The sequence below is a fragment of the Pelophylax lessonae genome, assembly GCF_965119305.1.
Source record: "Pelophylax lessonae genome assembly, chromosome: 9".
Lineage (NCBI taxonomy): Eukaryota > Metazoa > Chordata > Amphibia > Anura > Ranidae > Pelophylax > Pelophylax lessonae.
In genome coordinates, this window is record NC_138776.1 from 59,967,271 (window position 1) to 59,987,889 (window position 20,619).

The 20,619-nt window shown below is 46.6% G+C and overlaps 1 protein-coding gene across 2 annotated transcripts in view; it reads right to left on the bottom strand.

Moving 5' to 3' along the window:
* Positions 1-6,341: 6,341 nt before the first annotated feature.
* The window catches only part of CACUL1 (CDK2 associated cullin domain 1), a 34,796-nt gene continuing 20,518 nt past the window's right edge, over positions 6,342-20,619 (bottom strand). Inside the window, exons 8-10 of one of the 2 annotated variants that reach the window (XR_014225712.1) lie at positions 16,875-17,039; positions 12,224-12,267; positions 6,342-8,124 (exon numbers count right to left, since the gene is read on the bottom strand). Coding sequence is in view for 1 of the 2 variants with exons in the window: in XM_082267562.1 (XP_082123688.1) it covers positions 8,090-8,124; positions 12,224-12,267 (79 nt within the window). In the remaining variant the exon portion in view is untranslated. The remainder of the gene's footprint in view (positions 8,125-12,223; positions 12,268-16,874; positions 17,040-20,619) is intronic. The other variant, XM_082267562.1, reaches the window with a different exon arrangement.

Here is a 20,619-nt window from a genome sequence, read left to right on the forward strand (position 1 = left end):
GGAGAATAGAGGCCCTTTTGAGTCAACTGGACGACTTTGAGAACCGCAGCAGACGCGGTAATATCCGCATCCGCGGTCTGCCTGAGGCTACAGCACCGAGAGACATCATCCCCACTCTGGTTGATGTCTTCCGAGCCATCCTGGAACTCCCTGCCACTGCTCCAATTGAGATTGACAGAGCTCATAGGGCCCTGCAGCCTCCTTCACAGGACGTGAACAATCCAAGGGATATCATATGCAAGCTCCACAAGTTCACTCTAAAGGACAGCATCATGCGGAAAATGCGCGCCAAGCCCTTTTTTGAATTTGATGGTGCCCGCCTGTATTTCTACCAGGACTTATCCCGTCGCACACTGATGCAGCGCAGGGTTCTGCGCCCCCTCCTGGAGTCCCTCCATGCTGCTGACATAACCTACCGCTGGGGTTTCCCATTCTATCTTCAGGCCTCCAGGAATGGGGTTTCGGCCACCCTCCGCACCAAGGATGATCTACCCGAGTTCCTGTCCGCCCTGGACCTGGACCCTGTGGACTTTCCCGACTGGAGAAATGTCGCTGACCTCCCTGCAATGCCTCTGCCCCAGCCTTGGCAGTCGGCCTCTCGCAAGCGCGGCAAGCGGAACCGCCCGCGCTCCACTGATGTGCAGCCGCCAGCAGCCCCGGTTGTAGATCCCTGACCGGCGGCCCAGATGGCCCCTTGTTTCTCACCCTCCGTCCCTCCCATTGACTGAAGCTCACTGTCCCCCCCGATGCTGCTCACGGTCCCCTTAACTCGGGCCCCTGTTCCTGTTGCCCTGGACTTGTGCTGGGCGGGACTGTTTTTACTCAGGGTATGGTTGGGTTGGACTTTTATTACGGCCCCTGGGTTTGGTGACACGCTTGTGTAGGGCTGGCGGGTGCGGGGTGGGTGTCCCCCCTGGTACCCCCCTTTTTATTTTGAGTTGGGGAGCAGTGCCTCCCCCCGCCTCTGTGGTTGGCCCACGTTTCCCCCCAGTAGGCCCTACCTTAACGGGTTCTATAGTCCCCTTTGTTGGACGATGGCTCCGGCCCGGGCTGTGTCCCCCTCGGGGGGCCCACCCTTGGCCAAAACCTGATCGTTGGCGGTGACTTCAATGTCTGCTCCGATCCACTCCTGGACACCTCTCATGGTCGCTCCTCCCACTCATTCTCCTTCCTGAAGCACTACCGCAAGACTCTACAGTCCCATCTCCTTATTGACTCCTGGCGGGTACTTCATCCCCAGGACAAGGATTTTAGCTACTTCTCCTCCCTGCACGAGGTGTATACACGGATCGATGCCATCTACATCGATCACTCCACCCTGGAGTCCCTCCTGCGATCGTCCATTGGTAACATCACGATTTCCGATCATGCTCCGGTTGTTACGGAGCTGTCTCTGCCCCATGGCTCTTCTAGGTCTTGGACCTGGAGGCTGAATGAAAACTTATTGGACGATTCGCAGGTGGTCTCCAGGGTCTCGGAGGTCTTGCGGTGTTATTTTGCGGAGAATGCATCGGATGAGCTGAGTGGGGGGTTGATATGGGAGGCACACAAGGCGGTGGTGCGGGGTGAGCTCATTTCCCTGGGGGCTAGGCTTAAACGGGAACGCCAGGCGGACTTTAACCGTGTTCTGACCTCTCTGCGGCAGGCTGAACTTTCACACAAGCAGACGGGCACCCCCGACGCGATAGCTAAGCTGGTTGACCTGCGCCTCCTATTCTCCTGTCTTTTAGACAGGCATACCCAAGCCCGCTTGCATCATGTCTCTCACAAATTCTACGAACAGGGCAACAAGTGTGGCCGCATGCTTGCCCGAGCCCTGCGTCGGAAACGTGCCCAGATGTGTGTACACAAACTGCGTTCACCCTCCGGTGACCCCATTATTAAACCTTCGGAGATTTCTAACCAATTTCGCGCTTACTACGCGGGCCTCTACGATCTCTCCGGCTCCTCCACGGCAGACTCCCACGCGACTAAGTTGACGGCCATTAGAGACTACCTTTCGGACCATGTCTTCCCCTCCCTCTCCGCTGACCAGCGCTCTGCCCTAGACGCCCCCATTACGCTGGCTGAACTGGAACGCACCATATTCTCCCTGCCTAACGGCAAAAGCCCCGGCCCTGACGGCTACACGAAGGCCTATTACCAGACGTTCCTCCCTCTCCTGCAGAAACCCATGTGTGACTACTTCAATTCGCTGGCCGCAGATGGGGAGATACCCTCGGAAGCCTTACTGGCCCACATAATGGTGATTCCGAAGGCTAACAAAGATCCCACAGCCCCACAGAGCTACCGCCCCATCTCATTACTAAATGTGGATATCAAAATTTTCGCTAAACTCCTGGCAAACCGCCTGAAACATCTTATGCCCCGGATTATTCACCTGGACCAGACCGGGTTTATTGCTGGTCGTGAGGCTAGAGACAATGCCATCCGGGCGATACAGCTGATCCACTGGGCTACCACCCGATCTGATTCCCCGCCCTACCTGATCCTCTCGACCGACGCCGAAAAGGCGTTCAATCGGGTGGACTGGACTTATTTGTAGGAGGTCCTGGAGTCGTTGGGCCTGGGACCGCATATGCTGCCATGGATCATGGCACTGTACAGAGACCCGAGTGCTAGGGTCCGAGTTAACGGCTGTCTCTCCACCGGGTTCCGGAACGGCACCAGACAGGGGTGCCCTCTCTCGCCCCTTCTTTTCGCCCTGGTCCTGGAGCCCTTCCTGGCCAAGGTCAGGGCGAATGGGGACATCAGAGGCATGCGTGTTGGGACAATGGAGCATAAGCTCTCGGCTTACGCCGATGACATCCTGTTCCACCTTACAGATCCCCTGCTCTCGTTGCCGGTCCTGATGCGGGAACTCGAGCGGTTTAGCCTGGTCTCTAATTTTAAGATCAACCTTGGCAAATCCGAGATTCTCCCCGTCTGTGTGCCCCCACCCCTGTCTGCTTCCCTGCGGGCTGCCTTCCCTTTTAGGTGGACTGACTCTTCCCTGACGTACCTGGGTATACAGCTTACAGACCGCTTTGACACACTCTACAAGACTAACTACCCCCGCCTCTTGGCTGACATCAAACAGGACCTCCTACATTGGACTAAAACGGCCTTTACCTGGTTAGGACGGGTGAACATTATTAAGATGAACGTCCTCCCCAGGGTGTTGTTCTATCTCCAGATGCTGCCTATCCCTTTGCCTCAAAGTTTCTTCCGCCTTCTGGACGGCCTGATTACGGGTTTCGTCTGGAATGGTAAACGCCCCCGCATTGCCCTGGCCACCCTAAAACGCCCTAAACACCTGGGAGGCCTTGGCCTTCCAGATGTGCGGCGTTAATACCGCGCTATTGTCCTTCAGCGCATTCCTCAACTGGCGCTTCCACACTCGATCCAAGCTATGGGTCCCTCTTGAAAAGTTCATGGCGGGTAGGAACCTTGCCTACGCCCCCTGGCTTTCTCGGGAATGCCGGGGGCTGTCGGACAATGTCTCCCCCCTCGCGGTCCACGCGCTGAAAGTGTGGGACCGTGTGAATAAGCTACAGGACCTGGCACCCCCTGTGTCCCCGTTGGGGGGTTACCTCTGGTTCCCCCCGGGGGAACAGATGGCCTTTTTTGACCCATGGGTGGATGATGGCAACGCCAGTTGCGGGAAACTGATGGAAGACGGTAAACTTCTGTCCTACGACTCCCTGAAGGCACGTCACAGCGGGTCCCCTATGAATTTTTGGAGGTACAGGCAACTACACCACTTCTTCGCTGTCCATGGCCCGAGGATTCGTCCTCAGGCATCTCTTACACCCTTCGAACGTCTGTTCATTCAGGACGACCCTATCCCTCAAATAGTTTCCGAGTTGTACCAACTGTTGGGAGCTGCATCCTCCGATTCTGCACCTATATGTATTAGGCTTTGGGAGCGGGACCTGGGAATGCAGTTTACGGCTGCTCAGCTTTCTGGCCTCTACCAACTGACCCACACGAGTTCGGCGGACTCAAAGATGCAAGAAACAAATTATAAGCTCCTGACGCGCTGGTACCGAGTACCGGCGGACTTAGCACGCATCTACCCCTCGGCTTCCCCCGCATGTTGGCGAAACTGTGGCAGTACCGGTACCCTACTGCACTTGTGGTGGGAGTGCCCGGTGATTGCCCCTTTTTGGCACGACGTCCGGGACCAGGTCAAAACTATCCTGGATCTGGATGTGCCATTTAGCCCCCTCCATTTTCTCCTGCACGTGCCCTGCATGCAGCTCAGCCGCTATAGACGTAGCTTGCTGCCCCATCTCCTCAATGCCGCGAGGAGACTGATCCCGATTTATTGGAAGCGGCAGCAGGTCCCGGGCAGGGCGGAGTGGCGGCGGATGGTGGACACTATACGAGATGCGGAGGACTGGGTCGCTAGATGTCGTGGGACACGAGAGCGCAATGACTCGAGGTGGCAGCCGTGGACCGATCACTCTGGTGGTCTGTCCGCGCTGCCCTCGAGCTTGGACCATGCCCTGCTGGTGTTGGCCGACCCTTCCCTAGCAGCCCTTCCCAGGCCCGGCCCTTGAAACCCTCCCCATTAGCGGTCCTTGGCCCTCAGGTGGACTGGAGGATCCCGCAGGGGCGTGGCGTTGGCAGTGCTCCGGATTCCGGCAGGTATGCTCTTCTCTCTCCCTTCCTTCCTCTTCTTCCTAGGCTACTCTCTTTTTCTCCCTCGTCCTACCCTTCCCTCTGGCCTCCTCTTTCTGGTATCCCTGCTTCTAGACTTCTCTCGTTTCTCCTTTTTCCCTTCTTCCCTACATGCTGCCTCATTCACCTAGAGTGGGCGTTAATGGTTGATGTTTTGGAGGGTCTGCCGGCGTCAGTCACGAAGTCTCTTTCTCACCTTTGGCCCCTCCGCCTGCGGGGTTGGCCCTAGGTCGCCGCAGCTCCTCTGTGTGGTACCTCCCAGTCGCCTACTGTACCCCCACGGTTAGTTGGGGGGGGGTCCGAGTTGCCTGGGGGCGCCGCTCTGGGGGCGGTATGATGGAGGCTGATGCCCCCCTCCCCCAGCGGCGTGCTCCTGCTTGGGGCTCCCTTGGGCTTGCTACTGCACCCTCTGGGACCCACAGACGTCTGTTGCTGACCACGGCGCATGACACCCGGCAGACCGCCCTCTGATCTGTCCTGCTGAATATTGATTTGCACTATGGTGTGCTGACGCACGCTACTGTTTTATTTTCAATATGTTCTGTACCGTATTGCACTTTTATGCCCCCTGGGAAGCGGCAATGTTATGCTGCCTCCCCTACTTTGTAGTTTTGTTGTTGATGTCTCATTTTTGTCTGCTCTCTTTTACATTAAATAAAGATTCATAAAAAAAAAAAAAAAAAAAAGAGTTGATTAAAGAATCCAACAGGTTAAACACAGAAAAACTTCTCAATAGGGAAGAAAAAGTCCATGACCTAAGGACACTAGCAAAACTGAGGAATTAGGTATGGTTATAGGGGAATGCCATGGGGCGTGTCCAAAAGCTTTGACACTGTCAAATCACCAAAAGGTAGCAGTGCAGAATAGAAGGTCTATGACATGGGTGTCCAACCTTTTGGCTTCTTTGGGCCACATTGAGTGTAGAGAAATTTTCTCAGGCCGCATATAAAATATATACTATAGTTAAGGTATATAAGTAATAAATTGCCGCCGTGCCCTTCCAGCGCCACTGCGCCCCCGCACTAATTTAACACAACTAGAGGATGATCAAATGAAATCAGTATACGGAGCTTTACTTCTTCTGAGAGATAATGAAGGAACACTCTAACCACCATGACCACTTCAGTGGTTTGAAGTGGTCATGGTGGTAGGAGTAAGAAAGACTGCACATGCTCCCCTCCCCTCTGAGGCAGCCTCTGCCTACCATTAGTTGGAAGCTGCTGTGGCCGTGCCCCCGACCCGACTTCCTTCCTCCCCAGCAAAAAAAAAGTTTTCAGGGGGCAGTGGGCCGCATTGCCTGCAGTTCCGGGCCGCAGGTTGGACATGCCTGGTCTATGAATATCCAGCCTGTGTCCTGTACAATTATTTTTTTGTAACTGTTAAAAAAAAAAAAGGAATGCACAGTAATGAAATTATAGCATGTATTATATTTCTGTGAATTGCATCTGTTATTCCGTACCAGTTATAAGGAATGTCCCGCGGTGTGGTATGATTATTTCGTTCGCAAGTCTATCACATTCTGTCATTGCTCAGAACAAAAGAGGAGCCAACTCTGAAATCTGTTTTTGCTCTTGAGATGTGATTTAGCTGGTTTCCTGATACTGGTGTGAGAAGCCCCCAGAAGAGGAAACCCTGCAATGAACTGGGCATGCTGGTAGACTGCAAAGCACCCTCTATATTGTACAGATGATAAATATTTATTTTTCATTCATTTATAGAAATAGTGCACAATATGTAACAAATATAAATCTCACAACAGAACAAACTCTGGTGTGTCTTCTGTCCTCCTAACCCCAGACTTGCTGGACCACCTTCCCGGCATCCTTCTGACCCCGTATTTGCTGTGCCACCTTTCCGGGGTTTAGGCATGAAGTCTATTGCGTGCCACAGTTGAATGCAGCAGACAGCCGGGAACGCGCAGAACGCAACTGCTGGTTTTATTATGAGAACCTGTACAGCAGTGAACAAGCATCTTTTGATTAATCTTCTCAGAGGGTCATTATTTACAGGCCACCCTCATATTTCAGCCATTTTTGCAGACTCACAGGAAACGAGGGTAAAGATTAATCTGCTGTTCTGAAGGAATCGAACCTGTCTGTCTATGAGAGAATCACACAGAATATAAAGGAGCTAAAACAAGCCTAATGTTAGTCAATCACTGCAGCTTATCCGTGTTTACTCTCAAGCGTCGTGTTAAACAGTAGAAGGTAACCCAACAAATATCTCCTTTCTTCACGCGGACCATTATATATCTGTTACTGGTTTAAAATGAGAAAACAAAGTGCAGCGTGACAAGAAACCCGAACTGAATCCCAGAGCACAGATATGAGGAGAAACCCGAATTGAATCCCAGAGCACAGATACGAGGAGAAACCTGAACTGAATCTCAGAGCACAAAAATGAGAAACCACGAGCCAGGATACCAGATGAAGACTGCCATCCACATCTGAAAGTGACCAGACAGTTTTTATAGAGGAATGCAGTCTGCAGGAAGCATGGGAAGAGGATATACTGTATATTCACACAGAAATACAATTTACAAACTGCTGCCATCCTGGTCTGAACTGTAGAAACCCAGGTCACGTCTTGGGGCCAGTCTTCTTCTAACTAGTGGTCTCCTCAGTGTGTTCAGTGGCAGCGTTGTTACCACCTCCGTGTTGTGTTCCCTAACATGGAGGGGGAAACTCTTCAGAAAGTACTTATTTCCTATGAATTCTATTACATGAACATGCCCCTGTTTTTCAGATATTGTCCATGATTGCATTTTCACATTCAGCTTCAGAATTGTCCATTGCTTGTGGTGGCTTTTCACTTTCTCCACAGACTGTGATGTCATGAAGGATTGGTTTATACTGACCGATGATGTCCAGGAAATGGGGAATTGTTAAAATACAGGAACATGTACAAAGAACTGGGAGTCTTCTGCAATAACCCATCAGGAGTTTTATATTTACAGATATGAGAATATGGAACACTTACTGGGTGTATCCTATCTTGAACAGTTTTTATACAGAACAGAGCAACTAAAACGCAGCAACATGGAACTTGTCACCCATAAAGAGAAACCAATTGGACACCTAAAAGGTAAAGCAACTGGGATTGGACACCTGGAGAGAAAAACCGCAGGACAGGAAAGGGAGACTGGGTACTGGTTAGGAAAACGAGTCATCCTGTACAAAGCTGATCCATTGCTGAGGGTCATTCCTCAGCAATCACTTGTCTGTAGCAGCAAAGTTCAAGTTTTGTTTAATAAAAAAAAAAACATTTATATATATATACATCTAAAAAAACACTCCTCTTCAACTCAATGTCCACATCAACCAGCGTTTGGTGGGAGAGGTCAGGAGAAATCACAGCAGTCACAACATTCCATGATGGTGGAAAATAGGGCCCATGTACGATCGATCACCAAAGAGTCCAGCCCTTATCTGTAGTTCTGAGAGCCACTGGAGGAACCATCTGGAAAGAAAAGGGGGTGGGAGTCAAGAGTTAAAAGCTGTCCTCATAAAGAATTTGAATGAGTAGGTGGTGGGGCTAGTTGGGGCTCTGTAACATATACACATGGGAGCCAGGAACACAAAGGTGAGTAGAGGAGTTTAATCTTTAAAATGGTTGTTTCCCTGCTGAAGACCCTACACCTCTGACATGAATGTACCTCCACTTTGTTGGCTTGATTCCTGTATTGTACTTCATGTTCGCAATAAACGTAATTGATAAAAAATAAATAAAATGGTTGTAAACCTCATGCCTGAAATATAAACAAAGCAAATCTGTCTCTAATGTGTACTTGTCTCAATTAAGAGCACTAAATGTCATTTCTGTCTTCTGCCTCACTCCTTTCCTATTAAAGCGGTACCTTCAGAGTTCCTTGCTGGAAATTTACTCCCGCGCGCTAGGGATCTCCAGCTGATTGTGTGCTGTGGGGGGTTGTCCCTTCCCTCCAATCAGCTCTCCTCATTGAGCTCTGCAGAGTGTAACTTTAGCTCTCCGCTGTTGCCTTATGAGTTTATGTGTAATCTCCATTAGACTGTTGCCGGATGAGAAGTTTATGTATACATCTCCATTTTGTAATTGTAAATATTGTTGTAAATAGTAATGTACACATTTTTGATTTCAAAACTCATATTTGTTATATGATTGGTAGATGTGTAAGTTGTGTAACACAGACAAACAGTCAGTAGTAGGAATCCAGTTTAAAGAGGTTGTAAACCCGTTTAAAAATTTTTTTACATCCTGCAAGAGAAACACATAATGAGCTAGTATGCATCGCATACTAGCTCATCATGAAATACTTACCTTAGAACGAGCCCCCGCCGTGCCGCTCACTCACCTGTATGACGAGCAACATGTTCAGTCGCCCGTCTTCCGGGATCGCAGCATCCGGCCATCTGATTGGCCGGAGCCGCGGTGACGTCACTCCCGCGCACGCGCGCGGGAGCCGACGGTCACGGCACGGGGCTCTGAAGGAACGGCACGATCAGCCGTTCCTTCAGAGCGCATGCGCCAGTGACGTCACTGGCTGCATTAAAGGTAAATATCTCCTAAACGGTACATGTTTAGGAGATATTTACAGTACCTATAGGTAAGCCTTATCATAGGCTTACCTATAGGTACAACTTCCCGAGTAAGGGTTTACTTCCTCTTTAACAAGTCCATTTGAAAGGCCAGCCAGCTATTCTAATTTAAACACATAAAATGAATCCCATTCAACAAGTCTGTTTGAATGACGAGTTGTCTACTACCCGGGAGGGGGCCTGTTGATATGCCAAATAGTATCAACCTGTAATCCAGACTTCCTGGGGCCAATGAAACTAGTTGAATAGATCACGTCACGTCCGCCCTTATTTCAATCCTCCATATCAAAGAACTCTCATTAAGATATGCAATGAAGATGAACCATCTGTTGAGGGTTGGACAATGGGCCTCAAGGATGAATCTTGCATATCTTAATTTTCAATTTCAGAGTAAATGCACAGGTATGAGTAAATTCTCCCTCCAACAGAGAGGAGGGGTTAGCAAGAGGCTGAATTATGCTAAGCTAGGAGGAAGTTGTCCAATCCTGAACGAGATACGCCCAAAAGGAGGAGAAGAGTAAGATAGCTGAACCAATCAGAATAGCCCTATACAAGTCTATGCGATATGGTTCTATATTAGTGTAGGTTAGGGGAGAGGGGCTTCCTCTTGCATGGCAGACCAGGATGAAACACTCAGGGGAAGGGTAATTATGAACGTTTAAGGTATACATTGCTTGTCCTCTTTGTGTGTGTGTTCGTATATGAGTATCATACTCTATATTTGTTCAATTAAACTAGGAATATAGAGCATTTTGTTGTATGTACTACAGATAGATTGTTGTAAATTAATTTAGGCTTTCAAACTATATACCAATAAAATAATTGCAGTTTTGAAGCTTTCATTCATAGTCAAAGAACTCTCATTTTTAACCCAAATATTGGTAAATTAAATCTCATATCTTCTGGGTAACACCGCCTTCTTTTCTCTGAACGCTCAGACAAGCCTTATAATTCAGCACTTTTAAAAGATATCGAAAAGAGAATGCTGCAGATAAACAGATACAACTTATGTAGGAAGATTTATTTCATTTCTATGTATCACCTGAGGACAGTCCCTTCACTGGGTATATGTGGGGGTTTACAACCACTTTAAGGGCAAAAAAACAGAGGACATTCAAAAGAGATGAGCACACAGGGGAAACAAGGCAATAAATGCTCAGAGAGGGCGAGTTCACAGAGGGGAGCCAGAGGAAAGCATAGAAGCACATAGGGGAAAGGTCACAGAGGTGAGTACAGGCAGAGGAGACAAGTTTGCTGGAATACACGGGACTGCCGCATCAACATGGACAAACAACAGTCTGCAATTATATCAAAACTATATATAGAATATATAATAAAGGAAGGGTTTTGCGAAGCATTCATTCATCATTCACATATATAGTACAAGCAGCACTCATCATTCATCTCACCAGGCCTAAATCACTCAAGTTCAACTCCACAATGTAACAGCCTACAATCCCTGAGTGCCTTCATGGACCCTTGTCAGCTCCTTCCCTCTGCAGGGTTTCTACACACAAAGGGGGTTATTTACTGAAAACTGAAGTGTGCAAAATCTGGTGCAGCTCTGCATTGCAACGAAAATCAGCTTCCAGGTTTTATTGTAAAGTTAAATTAAACAAGCTGAAATTAGAAGCTGACTGGCTACCAAGCACAGCTGCACCGCATTCTGAGTGCGTCAATTTTAGTATTTCTCCCCCAAAGTGTACTGGGAACCCTCAGCACATGCATGCAGGCCTGGAAAGCCTAAGATTGGAAAAAAAACGTGTGAGGAACACGGAAATAAGGGAAAGAACGCTGCTGGCTTGTCCGTGATGGTACAAGCTCCAGGCCTGTCATCCTGAACTAAGATTCACCACTTACTAAGCCATTGTTCAGAAACAGGCATGTGCATATCAGATGTCCCAGCACTTCACTGAATGTCTGCTTGTTCAAGTCAGTTACTAAGAACTAAAGGACAAGAATGATCACCACAGATGCTGCAACTTTAAGTAGAAGTCAGCACTGGCAGCTGCAATACAACTATAGGGACTGGTTCTCTTTACCACAGCGCACACAGAACATTCCATCACACATATGGCGCTTTTCCACTGCATGGAACCGAATGATTCGGCTCGCTTTTGTGCTTTTCCACTGCTGGTACCGCATGGTACGGTGTAGGAACGGTTCGGTACGGTACGGTGGCGCTTTTCCACTGCATGGAACCGAACGGTACGGCTCTCAAAAACAGTACCACCTCGATTGTGGTTCCAAGAGGTACCATACCCGGTACCATATCCCACAATCCTTTGCATGCAGTCACTACTAGCCACTGATTGGTCAGAGAATCGTTGTTATCCCACCCACATCCCACCCACGTAACTTTAGTACTACTTTAGTGAAAAAGCAAACCGTACCGTACCGTACCAAACCTTTCCTACACCGTACCATGCGGTACCAGCAGTGGAAAAGCAAACGGGGCCAAGTAGAGCCGAGCCGGTACTTGCAGTGGAAAAGTGCCAATGGTGTACAATACAACCCTCCCAAATTGAAGAACATGTCAGCCAAAGATTTGCACAATGTGCCAATTAAATTCCCACTCCAGGGAGAAGCAAAAAAAAAATCAACCTGGTAGCAGGGACAAAAGTTCAGCTTTAAGGCTGGGTTCACATATGCTGCATCCGCAATTCTCAGCATGGGATCCGGTGCGTCCCTGTTCATCAATTCAAGTGTGGATCAGGTCCAAATTTGTGCCTGGATTGTGCTAAAGACACATGATCCTTCTTAAATGCGTACTGCGGCAGCCCCGGAGCTGTGTGAACTAGCTCCATTGAAAGTCGTCACACTCTCCGGTCATGTAAACTGGATGCGGGGAAACTCGCATCCAATTTGCATATGTGTGAACCCGGCCTAAAGGAAAATGTTCCTGCTGGAGGCATAAACAAGTAGTCCCCACGGTGACATCATACCATGTGGTGCAGAAGTAAAACTGATGTGGTGACACTTACTGTATGACAGGTCTTCTCCAGCTCTTTTCCGGGACTGGTCTCCTCTGCAGGACAAGATAAAAATTGAATGATACCAAAGCAATATCTTCATTTTGACTGTGCTAAAAATCTGACTGACAGATGCAGCTTACTACGCTTTACAATTTATCACTGCTTTCCACTTTTAGAGTGAAGTGTTCCCCTCTGAATAGAGCACAATGAAGTTACATAATTCCTAATATATATTATTTCCCTAACATATCTTTGAGTACAGCATTAGGAAAAGAGTATTTGTTAAAGAGTTGCATCATCACTGACATACATAACATTCCCCCTCCAAAATCTATGAATAGAGCATAAGAGATTGCATATTGATGAGCTGCATCATCTCTAATAGATATACCATTCCCACTCCTGTTCTCTGAATACACCAATAGGTAATATATGTCAATTAGCTGTGCTCTGTATAATAGAACATCCCTCATCCTGATCATTGAATACAGCAGCAGGAAAACTATGTTTTATGAGCTGGCTGCAATCTGCTTGCTCAGCAGGGATCTATCCGCTGATCCCTGCGGAGCAGGCGGATGAGGTCCATGTCCACCTATGCAGACTGGACACAAACACAACCTGCTCTCCTCTATGGGTGGTCAGATGTAAACGGACCGCCTGTTTACACCCAACTGCCAATGCGATCTGATCTGTTAAACGGAAGGGGAACCCCATCCCTATGTTTTTAGCGGATCAAATTGGATGTTGGTGGATGTAAACAGACATATACGTTTACACCCACCGCTCCATAGAGACCGCCAAGGATTCAGAGGACACCAGTTTTGGGGAAATGCGTTGAGTAGAGTGTGTGTGAGACGTCATCACGTGCCAGTGGTATGGGAGACTCCACGGTCAGTGTGTTTTTTTTTTTACATTGATGCCTTTCAAACTCTGCCTAATTATATAAGTGTAGCTGTCTTTTCTATTAAAGATAATTTGGCTATATTGCACTATGAGGTTTTCCCTGCTTATATCTCACACATGCTATGCAGAGACAGACTCTCTGATGCCAAAAGGGCGTTCTCATAGTCCATTGCAGTCTGCTGATTAAATACACTGGGAATTTGTTGTCAGGGGGAGCTTCTTGCCAGGAGATAAGAGTTTGTGCTATCTTGACCTCTGTAATTGGGGGATCAACTCTTTTTGATAAGTGGCCCCCATCTTTTTTCTCAAAGGGGCACGTTGGAACACTGAAGCAATGTCCAATGGAACTTTTTCAGCAATTTATTCACCATTAATTGCACAAGGACTTGTATTAGATCAGGGGACTTTGTGGAGGACTTGTATCAATAACCTTTTCACGCTGGCGCCTTCTTGCCTTTTAAAGGTTTAGGATGCCAGGAGGTGGGGCAGGGCCTAAGTGCACGTGACCACCGTGATTGGCTATCACGTGTTTTGAAAAACTCCCAATCACAAGCAGCGATCAGGAGCTTGCTGTTAGACGCTGGCAACTGTCTTGGGCGTGTGCAGCACGTGCGCTCTTGGCACAGCTGTTTGGCCAGCAATTTGTGCAAATATTTGGCCCCTCTGTGCCAAGCACCAGGCCCCAAATGGCTGCAAATTTGCCTGCAGACTGCGCCAAGGGGTTAAAGTAGAACTATAGGCAAAACTTTTTTTTTTCTTTTTGGACAGAATAAAGGAGGGTTGTAACACCTGTCATCTGCGTTCCATTGGGGAGATTTACCCTCACTTCCTGCCCCACAGCCAAAACAGGAAGTGAGATAAAATACCTGCAAGTTAAGGGAATTTCTTGGGGACCCCAATGGTCACCAGAACCTGTGTCCCTATTGGAAGATTTCCTCTCTATTACTTTTCTGGGGACAACCCAAAATTAGGGTTTTCTTTACCTTTTATCATCGAAAGTGAAAGAAAAACAGGACAAATATAAAGAATGAATCTCCCCCATGGGGGCAGAGATAGCAATAAAAACCTAATAGGTGTTGTAATCCATCTCCACTCTTTCCAAAACTAAAAACAAAAAAAGGTTTTGCCTTAAGTTATACTTTAAGAGTCACTGTATTTTATTAATTTGCATATAGTTTGGATTTTATTTATTTATTCATGGCTTATTTTGCACTTATTTGTGATTTCATGTATTAGTAGTTTTTAAGACAATATTTGCTGAATTGCACTTATTCACTAATTCATACCCTTAAAGGGAGAGCGCACCTTTTTTAGTCTAGACATGTCCGTTTAAACCCACCGCTCCATAGAAAAGAATGGAGGTTCCTGGAACATTCATGTGAAAAGGGACCTAAATAGATCATAGGATTTTTGTACTTGCCATAAAACATTATAATTAAGGGATACATGACTCAGAGACATTTGGGTTTTACTGCTGCCTACAGGATTTGAAGGACACTAGCAAACAAACAGCCTGGTATAGCCCCTCCCACATTCAGCATACCTTGTAACAAAGCAGTGCCGAGAGCAAGAACATAAACGCAGAAGGGAGGGATCGGTGTCCCACAATGAACTCCAAGAAAAGGATTTTACAGTAAGTACGAAAATCATATTCTTCCTCGTTCATTGAAGGACACAGGATTCAGAGACATTTGGGACATCCAAAAGCAGCCCAGCTGAGGAGTGGGTGACAAAGCAAACACACTAACAGGCCCCCTATAAATAACAGAAAACGGGGGACTGCCTGCAGTGAAGGAAGACACCTGAAGGACCTTACACCTGAAGTTGGCATCAGATGAGGCCTGAACATCCTCCTGGGAAAACTTGTGAACAGAAGACCAGGTCACAGCCTTTCAAATTCGGAAAACAGTTCCCTGATGCCAAAAAGCACACCCTAAAAGAGTGTATTTTGACAGCAACGGCTGAACCACTGAGAAATGATGGAATGAGAAGGTGGTTCCCCTTTGCAGGGACCATCTGGGATGACAAAGAGACAGTGGGGTCGATTTCCTAACCCCCGGTTCAAACTGCAAGTGCGACTCTGGAGCACGACCTCATACTTCTTTAACAGAAGAGTGACTTGAGTCGCACCGATTAGAACGGTTCCATTGCCGACTTGTCATGTGACTTGAGAGTCCAAAGTCGCAGCAGTGTGAACCGGGGCTGAAACTGAAGAGTGCAAAATCTGGTGCAGCTGTGCATGGTACAAATAAAAGCTGATTGGTTTCTTTGCAGAGCTGCATCAGTTATAGTAAATCAACCCCTTAGTGTCTCCTTAAGGAAGCAGTGGCCCTCATATGAGGTAGACTGCTATTGCACCAACTACAATAGACAACAGACAATGAAGAGAAATCTCCTTCCGATGTACTGGAACCCAACAACGGGATGAAAGGGCAATGTCCTGGTTATGGTAAAGGTTGAAACCCCCTTAAGAAGGTCACTGGCTCCAGTTCCGAACACTACTTTGCTTCTAAGGAAATAGAGTTTTCCTTTGGTGGTATTTGATCACCTTTGCGTTTTTTTTTTCCCCGCAAAAAAAAAAAAAAAAAAAAAAAAAGCGACAAATTTGAAAACATTCCACTAGAAAAAAAAAAAGAATAAAAAAAATCAAAATTTTTTCAGAATTTTAGGCCAATTTGTATTCTGCTACATATTTTTGGTAAAAAAAATCCCAATAAGTTTATATTGCTTGGTTTGCACAAAAGTTATCCCGTTTACAAAAAAGGGGAAAGATTTATGTAAATTTTTATTTATTTATTACTAGTTATGGCAGCGATCTTAGTGGGACTGCGACATTGGACAGATCGACATTGGACAGATCGGACAGCTAACTGACACTTTTGAGGGGACCAGTGGCATTACTACAGTAATCAGTGCTAAAAATTTGCACTATTACTGTACTGACACTGGCAGGGTAAGGGTTAACACCAGGGGCGATGCAAAGGTTAAATGTGTGCCTAGGGGTGTTTTATAACTGTGTGGGGGATTTACTTACTGGATGAACACATAGACCTGTGTTCCTAAATAGGATCCCTGTGTTCATCTCTGACAGAACAGCAGTCTGCCGTGTTTACAGACCGCCGTTCTGTCTCCATGGGGAGCGATCGTGGGTGCCTGGCAGACTTTGCTCTAGACAGGCGGCGAGCAACCCCACTATCTGCTACACGAAACGACGTACAGGTACTATTACACCCCAGATCTCTCCTTTGCTTTTAAAAGCATCTGTACAAACTGAGATATGTCTGATTAGATGCTTTCACAGACCGGTAACAGCTTGCTTAGATTAGACCATAACTGGTTGCTTAGACCATAGAGAGGATCAGGGATATTATTGTCCTCAGTTATCTCTATGGTAAGCTGGTGGAACTGCTGGTTTCAGTCCCGGGCTTCCTGGTGGGATGGGAGAGCCTGGGAAGGTGGCAGAAGGACTGGGGGAGGGGGATGTACCCCCTACCGTCACATGTAACTGTAATCCAGTGACTTTTTAGCCACTAGGTTTACTTTTACATGAAAGAGCATCACTGGCAGAAAAAAAAGCGATACTGGGGCAGCTGCAGCCATGGCCCCAGTATAACCACTTCAACCAGAGGATGTACGGGTATGTCCCTTTGGAGAAAGTGGTTAAAGTGATACTAAACAGAGACATGTTCATTTCCATAATTCATTCACATATATCATTTCATGCCACTGTATTTTCTTTTTTCTCCCCTCTAAGTACCTTATTCCTGCAGCGCTGTTGTGTGGTCACATGATCTTTCCCTGTTCTTTGGCATCTGCAGGAAAAGATCTTTAGGAGGGGCTTCTATTACTCTGCTGATGTGTGCCCTCTACAGTATGAGCCTGTGTCTGGCCAGCCCTGATTGGTGCTGTGCCGGTCACTTGACTAAAAACAAACAAAAAAACAACAAAACAAAAAAAAAAAATTCAAATTAGATTATAAATATCAAATAACTGTTTTACAGCTCCCAATAAATCTTTATTGAACATCAAATGTGTATTTTTTGTGCATTAATATGGTGTAGGCGGAGTCAAAAATGATTGTCACTAGCTTTCATTTTGTTCAGACACTATCTACATCCAAGGCTCTTTTTACTTTACAGGTATTAGCGTATATATATATATATACATATATATATATATACAGTGGGTACGGAAAGTATTCAGACCCCCTTAAATTTTTCACTCTTTGTTATATTGCAGCCATTTGCTAAAATCATTTAAGGTCATTCTTCTTCCTCATGAATGTACACATAGCACCCCATACTGACAGAAAAATACAGAATTGTTGACATTGTTGCAGATTTATTAAAAAAGAAAAACTGAAATATCACATGGTCCTAAGTATTCAGACCCTTTGCTGTGACACTCATATATTTAACTCAGGTGCTTTCCATTTCTTCTGATCATCCTTGAGATGGTTCTACACCTTCATTTGAGTTCAGCTGTGTTTGATTATACTGATTGGACTTGATTAGGAAAGCCACACACCTGTCTATATAAGACCTTCCAGATCACAATGCATGTCAGAGCAAATGAGAATCATGAGGTCAAAGGAACTGCCTGAAGAGCTCAGAGACAGAATTGTGGCAAGGCACAGATCTGGACAAGGTTACAAAAAGATTTCTGCTGCACTTAAGGTTCCTAAGAGCACAGTGGCCTCCATAATCCTCAAATGGAAGACTTTGGGACGACCAGAACCCTTCCTAGAGCTGGCCGTCCGGCCAAACTGAGCTATCGGGGGAGAAGAGCCTTGGTGAGAGAGGTAAAGAAGAACCCAAAGATCACTGTGGCTGAGCTCCAGAGATGCAGTCAGGAGATGGGAGAAAGTTGTAGAAAGTCAACCATCACTGCAGCCCTCCACCAGTCGGGGCTTTATGGCAGAGTGGCCCGACGGAAGCCTCTCCTCAGTGTAAGACACATGAAAGCCCGCATGGAGTTTGCTAAAAAACACCTATCGGAATCCAAGATGGTGAGAAATAAGATTCTCTGGTCTGATGAGACCAAAATAGAACTTTTTTGCCTTAATTCTAAGCGGTATGTGTGGAGAAAACCAGGCACTGCTCATCACCTGTCCAATACAGTCCCAACAGTGAAGCATGGTGGTGGCAGCATCATGCTGTGGGGGTGTTTTTCAGCTGCAGGGACAGGACGACTGGTTGCAATCGAGGGAAAGATGAATGCGGCCAAGTACAGGGATATCCTGGACAAAAACCTTCTCCAGAGTGCCCTGGACCTCAGACTGGGCCGAAGGTTTACCTTCCAACAAGACAATGACCCTAAGCACACAGCTAAAATAACGAAGGAGTGGCTTCACAACAACTCTGTGACTGTTCTTGAATGGCCCAGCCAGAGCCCTGACTTAAACCCAATTGAGCATCTCTAGAGAGACCTAAAAATGGCTGTCCGCCAACGTTTACCATCTAACCTGACAGAACTGGAGAGGATCTGCAAGAAGGAATGGCAGAGGATCCCCAAATCCAGGTGTGAAAGACTTGTTGCATCTTTCCCAAAAAGACTCCTGGCTGTATTAGATCAAAAGGGGGCTTCTACTAAATACTGAGCAAAGGGTCTGAAAACTTAGGACCATGTGATATTTCAGTTTTTCTTTTTTTATAAATCTGCAACAATGTCAACAATTCTGTGTTTTTCTGTCAGTATGGGGTGCTATGTGTACATTCATGAGGAAGAAGAATGAACTTAAATGATTTTAGCAAATGGCTGCAATATAACAAAGAGTGAAAAATGTAAGGGGGTCTGAATACTTTCCGTACCCACTGTATATATATATATATATATATATATATATATATATATATATATATATTGAATACTGATTAATATTAAAACTAAGCATTTTTGTGAATTCCTTAGGGAATGTAATCAATCAGCATAATATATCCCGCCCCCAAAATGCTTAGCAATAGGAGGACATAGAGGAGGAGGGAGGGAGGGGAGTGTCATTTACCACTCTGTATACGCCCACACGTGTGACTCTATAGTCATTTAAGCTGCGAAGATTGGAAAAAAAAAAGGAAAAGGAACAGCTTAGAAGGGAACTAAAATAGGAGCATGCTCCATAGAGGACACCAGCTGGTCTACACAATCTCAACCTGCAGTGGGGACGAAGAGAAGATGGGAGGGACAGCTGAAGGGAGGATCAACCAGGTATATTTCACTCTACACAAAATGAATGCTTTAGTGGCTTTGGGAGTATAAATGAACACTCTGTTATATAGCATGTAATGAGAGTTTTTCGGAGTTTGGTTTTAATAAAATAGGTGTTATGTCAGAGCTTAATGCTACAAACAGCCACATGCAATTACACAAGTGCCTTGTGTATAGTCTGGGTTTAATCACACTTTAAAGAATGAGAGGTTAGCGGTCTCTGGAACAAGATTACAAGCTCTAGGTTTGACCCTTGATGGTACTCAGGGACGACTCCTGGTTCAGACCGATTCATAAAAAAGTCAGAATATGCCACACAGAAATTTTTCTGGGATAAAAGTTTTTTCCTCACATCAAGCAATTTAAGGGTTCTATGTGGGAGAGAACACTTTACGGGAAGTAGACTTTTAGAAATTTAGAGAAACCTCCATCCTTCAAGACATGGGCTTCAACAGCCATACTGGTAAAATCAACGACCGTGAGGAATGAAGGTAAACTTATGTTTGGGATGGAAGATGTGGAATGTCCCAAGCAGCGTCTGCTCATAGTCGGATAAGGTCAGATAAACACATCCATCTGGCCAGTCCAGAACTTTATGTATTATGGGAATGCCCTACATCTAGATCCTGAGGAACAGATGAGGAAGATGTTTCAGGAAAGGAAAGCTGCAGATCTGGTTGTACTGATCCCATAGAGTCACCAGAGCTCACGCCAGAGAGTATCTGCATCTGGGGACAGACCTGTTAAGCTTGTTGTTGAACCTCAAGACAAGGAGGTCCACATCCAGCATCCCCCACCAGCAGCACAGTTTCTGGAACACTTCTGGGAGTAGAAACCATTGCCCTGGTCCAGGTGCTGCTGGCTGAGGTACTCTGCCTGCCAATTATATACGGCTGGAAACATGAAGCTGTGCCTAGGACAGAATTCTTGCTACCATTTGCTGCTACAGCATGACTTCTGGCTCCTAACAAATGGTTGATGTACACCAGTGACACGGCATTCTCCAACTGGAATGTGATCAGAACACCCTCAAGTCAGAATGTCCCAACGAAATTGCCCAAAGCTCCAGAATGCTGCTCAGAAGATAGAATTCCTCCAACTACCATGTCCTCTGCACCATCAAGGTGTCCAGGCTGGCATCCATTGTGATGATCTTTAAAGAGATCAGAAAGAAGGATTTCCCCAGCTCCTGAGCTGGATTCTTAAACCACCAGGTCAGAGACAACCTGGTGCTTGGTGAATCGGTTTGGCAAGAGACTAAATCCTCGTACACACGCAACGATTGTTGGCCGACCGAT